This window comes from Mesoplodon mirus, assembly GCF_964341445.2.
Source record: "Mesoplodon mirus genome assembly, chromosome: 16".
Taxonomy (NCBI): Eukaryota; Metazoa; Chordata; class Mammalia; order Artiodactyla; family Ziphiidae; genus Mesoplodon; species Mesoplodon mirus.
In genome coordinates, this window is record NC_138992.1 from 4,609,684 (window position 1) to 4,621,861 (window position 12,178).

The following is a 12,178-nucleotide window of genomic DNA, read 5'->3' on the forward strand; positions in this document are numbered from 1 at the left end:
AGAGTGGAGGAGTGGGGATTCCTGCTCTGTTGGCCATGAAGCATGTGCTCATAGCTGGGATGCCAGTGCCTCCAGGTGCTGACAGGTGAGGAAGGGCAGGGAACTAGCCCAGCTTTAGAATTAGTGTATCTGGGTCTGAGTCCCAGTTCTTGGAGGTGTGAGCTGTGTGACATCCTGTAAGTTACTTCATCTCTGTGTCTTTCCTATAATAGGAACCCCTGGGTGATGGTGCCCAGTGGACACGTCATGGTCCCGTTGGTCAGATACCCTTGTCCATCTAAGTCAGTGCTGTTTGAGTTCCAGTTGTAGAAGCCCAGGCTTTCTGTGTTTGGCTGATGTGATCTCAAGCTGTTCATTTCCCTCTTGTTTTTTAGGTAATGAACCAAAAAGATCATGTCTGAAGTACAAGGCACGGTTGAGTTTTCTGTAGAGCTACATAAATTTTATAATGTGGATCTCTTTCAGAGAGGGTGAGTATGCTTTCACTATTTGTATTTGTTTACATATTTGTTTTGTTTTGTTTTTTCTCTGGCAGATCTTGGTGGTGAGGACGGGTCATAGGGAATTTTGGGTTAATGAGGAAAGAATTTGTATTATTTTTCCTGCCAAGTGGAAAATCCAAACTTTTAGTGCATTTGAAAATAAGCCATAAATTGACGAAGACCAGGAAATGCTAATTTCTCTCTAATTTCTCCTCCTGCGCCTCTTCCTACTTTCTCTTTCCATTAAATCTGTCAGTCAGTGTTAAAGGAAAGTGAATTTATTGGAAATGAAGCTTTCCTGGGTAGCTCTGATAAAAAAGGTGTCTGTAGGATCAATATGTCTAGGGGCCATCTCCCCAAACCACATATCATAAAACCTGTACCCAGATCTCTCAAAAACTGAGAATTTACAATGTCTTTTTTAAATACACAATTAAAATATAGCTGCTCCTACTTTTTCAGGATGTACTCTGAATTTGGCATTTTATGTGCATGATCTCACTAAGTCCCACACTGAGATGGAATCACCAGTTCATCCGAGCCCAACACTAAGTAGACTGAGATATGTGAACTTACATATGGATTTGTAACCATAGTTATTAATAATGTATCTCATCTGAACTGTATATTGACCATCAGATATTGACTAAAGCTTGTATGAAATCATCATCGTTAACAAGACATTTCAAAATGGCACATCCAGAACACAAAGAGAGCCCTGTGCAGGCGGTAAGGGAGGTTGAAAATGAATATGGAAATCATGAATTATTCGATAAGCCTGTGGTGCTCTTTTCTTCTTTCCAGATCTATGTGGTTTGGGGAAGCATCTCATTTAGCTGCATTCACTGCTAAAGTCTAATGTTGAATTAGTCTGAATTAAAACCAGACCATTGAATCACTGTCTATGTATATATATATATATATATATGTGTGTGTGTGTATTTTAACATGCATAATATATTATATATAATTTTTATTATTGTATATTACTGTATATATATTACCACTGTGTATATAATATATTATATATGTTATGTATATAATTTTATTACTGTGTATGTATATATTACAAAAGTTATGTGTTCCATCAATACATAAAATAATTATTTTTAAAACATGAATTATCACGTTTCTTATCTCATCTTTTAAAATAACTTTTCTTGTGTTTATAATGCATACTATATACAAGTAGAACTGTACATGTATATGACTTATAAATAAATATACATATATTGGGGCTGCCTGCCCAAAAATGTTTTTACTGGTAAACAGGCAAATCAACCGTTGGAGACCACTGGTCCATCTAGCAGAGCAAGGAGAACTCTCACAACTTTCTTCTAGCTCTTAATGCTACTATTTCATGGTGTCAAGGAGTGTGGAAATCTAGGCACACACTTCGATGTGGATGAGGGCATAACTGTATGATCAAACTTGCTTGAGGGTGGGTTTCATTTGAGCTACCTCCATGAACAGGCTAGGGCATCTTTTGGATGAAGGCGATTAGACCTCTCGGTGGGGGGAGGGAGTGCTAGGGTCTCTAAGGTCCCATCTGCAATAAGACCTTGACGTGAATGGTCCCCAGCCCCCTGGATTCTGCCTACAGGGAGCTATGGACAGGCTGGGTATGATGCCAGCCAGGATTCTGCATCTGCCAGGGGAGTTTCTGACAGGCGTGGTCCCTGATGCTCAAGGGCCAAGGAATTTTCCACTCTGAATCCTACAGGAGCCATGAGGATGGTGAAATGTAATTACTTTCCTAGCAAGCACTCTGTGGGGATGTGATAGCTTCAGTCCAGACCTAGTAGGCAAGGTGGGGGTCTGGGTGAAAGAAAGTGGATGATCTCCTGATGTCATTAAAGCGAAGGAAGATGGGATGTGGGGAAGGTGGCCCCTTTTGTGGGGTGTGAGGATATATGATTAAATGTGTGCTCCATACTGTCCTTGGGATGGTAGAAATCAGAGCTGGGGCTTGCAAAGGGAGGAGAGTGCCCTTCTTTGGATTGCGTTTGGCTGTGGTCATCCAGGTTCCACCTGCTTCTCCAGTTGATGAGCAGTGCCTATGGGCCTGTCTTACAAATGTGCCAGCTCATGTACCCCATCTGCCCAGATAGACACCCCTTCTTGATTTCTTGTGAGATGTTGTGTCGGAACCGCATGGATACAGAACTGAGAATACTGAGTGAGGATTTGCCCTGATCAGGGAGTTACTTGCTTACAGCACATTTATATTTGTCAATAGTTTTTCTAATCCCAGAATGCATACTGCTTTTTGGTGATGTTTGCTTTGAACAGTCAACTTGCATTTATGCAAGGTCTGTGTTGACCGAGGTGAATTCTCAACGGAAAAGCATCTCCTGAAACCAGTCAAAAGCATGATGAATTGTCACCCCTGTACTTGGCAGTGAGACTTATCCTGATAAAAAGGCAGGGGCAGGGAGGCACTTGGGAGCCTGGCTTTGGGGTCGGACCTGACTCTGAAGCTAAGCTCTGTCACTTATAAGCTCTGAGAACATGTCCTGTTAAAACCGCTATCACTCTAAAATGGTGATGACAAAGTCTGTCTCTTGGGGTGAGCGGAATGGTTATGGCACTAGTTGCATTAATTAATATATGCAAAGCAGCTAGCATGGAACCTGGTATCTAGTAGATGCTGTCTAAGTTGTCGCTTCTGCTAGTAAATCCTGGCTTCCAATCCACCCGTAACACTATTCGAAGAGTTATTACCCCAAAGGGTTGTTGAGACCATCTCGTTTTCTCCCTCCTCAGCCCAGTGCTCAGAGACTGAATGGTTTGAACTTAAACTTCCTCCATCTTACTGTCTGTACTCAGACCATTCTTGACCCTCCCCCCCAATATCTGCCTTGAAAATTCTACCCTCTGCACATTCCCGCTCAAATATAACCTCCTCTCCAAACCCCTTCTGTACATTGATTGATGTTCACCTACTGTACTCAGCCTGGTTTTTATGAATCCCTCTTCTCCCTGTTTCTAAAGCGTACCTCATGTGTTTTATTCTGTCATCCACTCACACACGCACGACCGCAAACACTAGTAAGCATATGTCATTGGGTTATAGGCTTCATAAGGATGAAGAGGAAAGATATTCTGCCTTCAAAGTGTTTACCAGCTAATGAGGGAGATGGATACATACATAGAAAATGACCTTGACGTGTGATACGGTCTATAACAAAGACAGATTCGGGTGCTGTGCTGTGAAACAGAAACAGGAAGCCAGTCTGTGGGCAGAGTCAGAGAAGATGTCTTGGTAGGAGATAAGCTATCATTTGAATGCTGGGCGGGCGTTGGCCGAGCAGAAGACCTGGAAGGGCAGGACCGGAAGGGCTCAGCGGTGTCAGGAAGCAGAGCCAACCTGAAAGACCAAAGTGCAGTGAAGAGTAGGAATGGAGAAGTGGATCGGGGTAAGAGGGTTATAGAATTCATCCCAGCTTATCTTTTACTGGACGTGTGATTATAGAGATATTAATGTCAACTGCCGCAAACTTTCCTAGATTGCCGTGGGGGGAGGGCTGGGCTGAAAAAGGGAATGATAGTGATGTCATGTGTGGCTTTATCTTCTTCTCAGCTGGATCCAAGCTCCTTCAGGCTAAGGACTCCATCTTACGTGACTTCATATGGCCAGTGCCCAGCATAGAGCCTGGTGCACCCTGACAGATCAAGAACAGCTTAGGTATGGGGTCACATGGATCTTCATTAAATGATAGTCATAAAGATAAAACAGTCCCTAATTCCTAGTGTACTATTTAAATCAGTGCTAGTCAGAGTGTGGCCCATGGGCCAGCAGCATCACCATTACCTGGGGGCTGATGAGAGGTGCAAGGTCTCGGAACCTGTCTCAGATGTGCTGAGTCAGCATCTCTGGTTGTGAAGCTCAGGAAACCATTTTTTTAACGTGTTCTCCAGGTGGTTCTGGTTGAAAAGCACAGGAAGCACTGTTGGAAAAGTTTCTGTGAAAATATCAACCTAGGCTGTGTACTAGAATCATCCGGAGAACTGGAAAATCCACCCTCCAGACGAATTTATTTAAAAATAAAAAAATTCTGGGGTGGGACCCAGGCATCATCACTTTCTAAAGTTCCCCAGGTAACCCTAAGGTTGAGAATGACTGGATTAGAACTAAGTGCATATACATCAGTCTGTTGTTGATAACCTCTTTATCATTAAGAAAAGGAGGGGCTTCCCTGGGCTTCCCTGGTGGCGCAGTGGTTGAGAGTCCGCCTGCTGATGCAGGGGACACAGGTTCGTGCCCTGGTCCAGGAAGATCCCACATGCTGCGGAGCGGCTGGGCCCGTGAGCCATGACCTCTGAGCCTGCGCGTCCGGAGCCTGTGCTCCGCAATGGGAGAGGCCACAGCAGTGAGAGGCCTGTGTACCGCAAAAAAAAAAAAAAAAAGAAAAGGAGACATAAATCTCTTCTTTCATTATACGGTTGTGACATCTCCTTTTCCCCAACAGGAGACTGGATCTTAACACGTGCCTTTGCACATGCCTGCTGCTCAGGAATCTATAGAAATGCCACCCTAGCTTTCTAGCATGGGTTCTGGGAGCCAGAAAGCAAAAGGGAAGCTATTATTTCATTTACAATAATTTTCTCATAAGGAGATGCTTAAGTGAACAATTAATTATAAAACCCATTGCCTGGATACGTGTAAGTCATTAATATATTAATAATTCATACCTGCTTATGAGAGCATGAACCTTCATTTCTAATAGTGTTAGCTGAAAGGGAGCTAACATTTGTCCTTGAAAATGAATTCAGATTTCATTTTCAGTCTTAACTCAGACAAGGCTCTGAATCAAAGTGATTTTCTTCCTGAGTGAAGGTTTTCGTTGATGTTCAGATTCACCTCCTGTCCTTCGTCCACCCGTTCTCTACAAGGTCATTTAGAAGATTTTCCCTACTCAGAGGTTTTAGATGATTTTACGTATAAATTCTGTCCTGCCCACAGAATAGTTGCACAAAAAAGAACTATAATCAATATGATCAGATCTTATGTGGAAGGTCCAATGCTCGTAGAAATGTTAGGATTGAAATCCCCTTAGAACAAACTCACCTGCCTTGTCTCTACCGGAGTGAAAACGGTTGGCTCCCAAGTTAAGTGATTCCTGAAAGAAAATCCCATCTTGTGTTTATGCCCTGACATCCCCACTGTGGCCTGATGCCCAGTGACAGCTAAGCTCCCTGGGAAATTAGCTAACCAGTCCTGATGTGCCTTAATAGACTCAGAAATACAGTTATCTTTGCTTGCCAGAGAGCAATTCATTGATTTGTCTGGTTCTGTCGGAAACAATCCTTTTCTTTACTTCTCTTATTAAAATATGTTGCGAGCCTTTTCATTCATTCCTACCCTTTTGAAAGGGAGTGGGGATTATACATGGTTTGATTTGGGATTTTTATCACTTGCAGCCAAGGGTTCCATCTAGCACAAGGAGGGTAGATAGGCTCAATGATCTTTCAGAGTCTTTCTGTGAAATTCTATGATTATTATTTTCATAAAAATTTGATCTCTCTTTCCCCATAAAATGGCATTTTTTCTCCCCACAATAAGTTTTTTATTTTTAATATCTGTTTAAGTAATACTGAGGATAAACAAGAATATAATTATTATAAATGTGGCTTGTTTAGTAAAACTGCTATTTAAGAACCAGTAATATACTGACACTAATAAAGGGATTTATGTCCCTCAAATATTTGTCACAATGTCCTTCTTTGAAGCAATTTAACTCTCACCATCTTTAGAAGTCTCCATTCAAATATTTTTACTTTGCTAGGTTTTACTTCTTGGCTACATATTCAGGCATATATAGGCTTCTCTGGGAAACATCAGTACTCAAGGTGTGGGGGGTGTGTGTGTGTGTGTGTGTGTCTGTGTGTGTATCATCAGACCTCAGAAATATGGAACGCTTAACGAATTTGTGCATCATCCTTGTGCAGGGGCCATGCTATCTTCTCTGTATAGTTCCAGTTTTAGTATATATGCTGCCGAAGCGAGCACTAAAATGACATTTTTAATAATTATTCCTATGGAGAGTGAACAGACGTCAGTTACCCAAGGGCTTATGTAGATGGACCTTCTGGATTATTTTTCTAGCAAATCCACACTCCTGTTAACAATTACCCTGTCCCATTTTTTTTTCCTTTTTTTTCCCCTTTGAATCTGTGACTTCATAAGCCTGCTGCTTTAAGCCTTTTATCCTCTTAACCCCTGGCTGAGGACATGCTCAGCAGATCTGTAAAGAAAAGCTCCTTCCGGGGGCTGAGAGTTGGCCTGCAGAGATTAAAATGTCTCTGGTGAGCTCAGAACCACCCACAGGGCCTAATAACCTCCTGGAGGAATAAAGGTGGAACAGAAAGCCACTGAAGAGTGTGGCCCTTTCTAGTTTTGTGCTCACAATGGTCCTCGCTCAGGCCTCTCAAGGAGAACGACAGGGCATGTGGTCATGGACATGGTGTAGAGGGCAGAGCAGAGACCCAGATCTGGTCTAAGAGACAGAGACCTTGGATCTATTTCCACATCTTCTGCAACTAGCCGGGTACCCGTGGGCGAGTTACTTTCTCGGTTTCCTTACTTGTTTTGCAGGATCTCTATTAGAAGTCATGAGGTGATATTTGTAAAGCATCTAGTTAGAGAGCTAGGCCTGGCAGTGCTGCCAAAGTGGGCTAAGCCCTCTCTGGCCTCTCTGTCCCATTGATTACAATGCAAACTCTGCACCAGACGGTCCTCAGCTGGTCAGTGCCAGGGCTGGAGCAGACCACTGGCCTGGTCGGACTCTGGACTGGGTGATCCTTTTTATATTTTAAGCAGTTATTTAAATTCGTCACTACTGATCTCCCAGGAAGAGGTCTCCTTGCCAGTCGGAAACCTAATGGACTCCATGCTGATTTGTATTGGCCTCAATGGGGGAAATTCTGCTTTCTGTTCTTTATCTCATTTTTGGAATCTATAAAGTGAAAATGCCACAGTCCTTCTGCCTTTATTGAGATGTAATTGATGTATAATATTGTGTAAGTTTAAGGTGTATGTGTGATGATTTCATATATGTATATATCATGAAAGGCTTACAGTATGGTTAGTCCAGACATCCCTCAGCTCAGATAGTTACCATTGTGTGTGTGTGTGTGTGTGTGTGTGTGTGTATGTGTGTGAGATCATTTAAGATCTACTCTCTTACTAGCTTTCCAATACACAGTACATATCTAAAAAAATAATAGCTTTAGGGAAACTCGTGAGATACTATAGTCAATAGAGGTATACTGAACTATAGGATGTTTCTTTTCTAGAAGGGTCTTTGAGTGGATCTTGGGTCAGAGTTGAAGATATAAGAGAGTGAAGTCCTTAACTGCTCTGGTTTCATTCCCAACTGTTGTCAAATGTTGCTCAAAAGCAATTTTAAATGCATTTCATCGTTTTCTCATTTTAAACTTTCAATAGCTGTCATAGAGAGTGAAGTCAGAAAGAGAAAAACAAATATCGTATATTAATGCATATATGTGGAATCTGACAAAATTGGTATAGGCGATCTTACTTACAAAGCAGAAATAGAGACACCGATGTAGAGAACAAACGTATGAACTGGGAGATTGGGATTGACATATATACACTATTGATGCTATGTATAAAATAGGTAACTAATGAAAACCTACAGTATAGCACAGGGAACTCTACTCAGTGCTCTGTGGTGACCTAAATGGGAAGGAAATCCAAAAAAGAGAGAATATATGTATATGTATAGCTGATTCACTTTGCTGTACAGTAGAAACTAACACAGCATTGTAAAGCAACTATACTCCAATAAAAATTAAAAAAATAAACTTTCAATAGCACACACATATAGTTTTGCCTAGTGAAAGGATTATGGTGACATTTTCATCCTTGTACTTTTCCTTATTTTTCACAATATACATATCATTTTTTAATCAGAACTCTCTCTCTCTCTCTCTCTCTCTCTCTCTTTCTATTTCTACCTGTATCTCTCTTTCTCTCCTTTTACACTAGGTAGACAGTATTTCATATGCACATGTGTTTTGCTTTACAAAAATGTAATATATTAGTTTGTTCTCTATTTTCTCTCTTTCCAGGTTGTGAACATTTTTCATCACCCTCTATGTCCCTTTAAAACATGTGTAATAGCTGCAAAGAATTCCATCATAGGATTCCATCATAATTTATTTAACCAGTGCTCAATCTGGGGACATTTTGCTTCTTTTATTTTTCTTACATATTAAAATGCATTTCATTATTTACAGTTGTCATGACATTTTTGTTCTTGAATGATTAGGAAACACTTCACTCTTGATAAGATAGACAGGACACCCTGAAAATGAAGGACTTTCCCCACATGTCTTCCTTCCAAGCCCCTGGTAATGTTGATGAAGATGAATACTCTGCTTGACCAAGCTCTTGTATCATCCAACAGGGTGAGGGAGGAAATGATCGTCACCCTAACAGTTCTTGTTTAATCTCAAATTTCTGTTCCATCTCATCTTAGACTTCTGCAGAAGGCATTTTACAAAGCTCAGAGGAATTAAACACTGATTAAGAATCTTCGTGGCATCAGGCAGGGAATCTCCACCTTTTGAGTAAAGGAGCATTTGTGAACAGTGGGAATCTAAAAATCTCCCACGTCACTGATGTCTGCGTCTCCACGGCCTCACAGATCCCAGGAATTGGCACTCAGGTCACTGCAGTTACTGTTTGGGAAAAGAAAAGACATGCCTGGAAGGCTGATTCTTTGCTGCTCTTCCTAAAAGTAGGCAGAGCTTTGCTTTCATTGGCATGCTGTGCTCCCAGAAAGGGTGAAATTCTATGCTGTCTCTGAAAAAATCTCTTTAGTGTCATTGCATGAAACTTTTATGTCTCATCCCACTAGAATCAACCAGAATTTATTTGGAGTAGAAAATTATAAAATTATTATTACAAATAGCCTCACATAACCCCACAATTCTACAAGAGATGTAGTATTATCCCTAAATCATAGAGGAAGCAGAGCCTGACATGGGTTCCAAGTCTGGCTCAGTTTTGCACATTGTGCAGGTGGCCAGGTGGAGGGTTTCTTGCGGGGATGCCTGCACCCCAGAGTCCATGCATTTGCTTTCTACTTCACGAGGCACGTTTTGTTTGGCTTGGGCAGACAAGGGTGTTCAGATGTTACGATGACTGCACCTGCCTCCAACTTCTTCAAACGCTTGCACTTCTTCAAACAACACAACTACAGAGCACGGCTTTCCCTCCTGCTCAAACTTCCTTTCCTGGCTGCCTGGCACCTATCTGGATGTTTTCCTTGAATAATCAGGGGATGATGTACTGGGAATTGAATCCTTCCAGCCAAGACTGACAGACCCCAGAGGCATTTGCTTAACCAAATCTATTCACACTTCTTTGACAAAAGATCTTTCCATAAATAAATTCCTCGGAGAAGATCTCTTGCCCCCCCTTTTTTCTACCCATTAAAGCTTCCTCTACTGTCTTCTTTCTCAAGAAGGAATATGTAGCATGCCTCCCATGCAACCCTTGCACAAATTGCCCCTTGTAAAACAGACCCAGGGTCGTCTCTTGTTCTTGTATTTATTTCCTCATTATTTTACCCATTTTGGAGACTTGGAGCTCTTGCTCTCGTCGGCTCTGTCCTAGGAATTCTGGGCAGAACGTTGAGAAAGAGCCATGAACTCAAGTTGTTTCCAACGTGCCATGGGAGAAAGAGATGTAAGTTAATAAAGTGATGTCAGAAATGGAACAAGAAAGCAGGGACAAGGTCCTAAGGTGCTGAGGGAGGACAGGGATGCCGTCTCCTCACTCGGGAGGCATCACGACAGGTTACCCAGGAGACGGGGGTTCTACTAGTCGGGTGAAGGCTGGAGGGGAATCTCAGTCATTGAGAACAGCATGTGCAAAGGCCTGGGGATGATAAAGATCATGGCATCCCTGGGAAATGCCACACTGCTGAAGAGTGCTCCCTAGAGGTGGGTTTTTTGTTGTTGTTGTTTTGTTTTTTTCTGTGGTACGCGGGCCTCTCACTGTTGCGGCCTCTCCCGTTGCAGAGCACAGGCTCCGGACGTGCAGGCTCAGCGGCCATGGCTCACGGACCCAGCCGCTCCGTGGCATGTGGGATCTTCCCGGACCGGGGCGTGAACCCGTGTCCCCTGCATCGGCAGGCGGACTCTCAACCACTGCGCCACCAGGGAAGCCCCCAATGTCCTTTATTTGTAGCTGGGAAAGTTCCTAATACTCTCACAGGGCAGGGTATTGACACAACAGATTGAGCAATAAGGATTAGGCATAGGCATAGATGCCACAATGGGATTTCTTCCGGCCTGTGTCTGCCCCAACTGAGATAAATCTTTACACTCAAGTGTTTAGAGACAGAGGAGGGAGAGGGAAGGAGAGAAGATGAATGGATACCTTGGGTCCAGGAGGGGCCCAAGATTTATAGGCTGAGCTGTACTTACTGAATACAAAGAATAAATGGCAGATAGAAGACTGTGCATGGCTCTTGATATTTATTGTCTATTATTAAAATACATTCCTTTCAGTATTTCAGTTTTTAACCAGTCAATTTGGCAGTGCTTTTCTACACTCACTTCCTGGGTCACCCGGTCCCATGGATTTAAATACCACCTATGAGCCACTGGCTTCGCAGTTTATGTCATCAATTTCTCCTCTCTTCCATACTTCAGACTTGTGCGGTAGGTGTTCTCCATCCATTGTCATCTTGCTGCTACAAGGCATCTTAAACTTGATCTATCTGAACCAAAAACCTGATCTCCTGCCCTCCCAAACCTCTTCCATCAAACAACCCCATCTCAGTCAACTCCATCCTTCTAGGGGTTGAAGCCAACATCTTAGAGCAATTCGTGACTTCTTTCTCCGTCATACCTCGTGTCCACTTCATCCAGAAATCTTACTGGCTCTATCTTCCAAATTTATGCAGGATATGATATTTCTCACCTCTATCGCTAATGTGCTGGTTCTAGCCACCGTCCTGTCTGTCCCATCTGGATTTGCACAATAATCTTCCCCATCTGATCCCCCTGATGCTACCCTTGCTCATCTCTAGCCCCCTTACAACACAGAAGCCAGATGGTCCTTGCAAAGCATAAGTCAGACTGTGATATTCCTCTGTTCTAACTCTCTGTTCTCCAATTTACTATGAACAAAGCCAGAATGACTTACTCTTTCCCTCATTGGCTCACCTCCTGCCATAAGAGTCTCTCTCTTTTTTTAAAAATTATTTATTTATTTAGTTAGTTTGGGCTGCGTTGGGTCTTCGTTGCTGCACGCGGGCTTTCTCTAGTTGTGGCGAGCAGGGGCTACTCTTTGTTGTGGTGTGCGGGCTTCTCATTGTGGTGGCTTCTCCTGTTGTGGAGCACGGGCTCTAAGCACGCAGGCTTCAGTAGTTGTGGCACGTGGACTCAGTAGTTGTGGCTCGCGGGCTCTAGAGCACAGGCTCAGTAGTTGTGGTGCACGGGCTTATTTGCTCCGCGGCATGTGGGATCTTCCCAGACCAGGGCTCGAACCCGTGTCCCCTGCATTGGCAGGTGGATTCTTAACCACTGTGCCACCAAGGAAGTCCTCATAATAGTCTCTTTGTAGTTTCTTGATAATGTCGGGCATGGAACCTTTGCACTGGCTGTTCCCATTTCATGGAATGCTCTCCCATCAACTCTTTCAAGTTTACTTA

At 42.8% G+C, this 12,178-nt stretch overlaps 1 protein-coding gene across 1 annotated transcript in view; it reads left to right on the top strand.

Moving 5' to 3' along the window:
• Positions 1 to 393: 393 nt before the first annotated feature.
• Positions 394 to 12,178, top strand: part of FAM135B (family with sequence similarity 135 member B) — a gene marked incomplete at both ends in the record, with an annotated part of 167,052 nt that continues 155,267 nt past the window's right edge. Inside the window, one exon of the mRNA XM_082600938.1 lies at positions 394 to 470. Coding sequence (XP_082457064.1) covers positions 394 to 470 — 77 coding nt within the window. The remainder of the gene's footprint in view (positions 471 to 12,178) is intronic.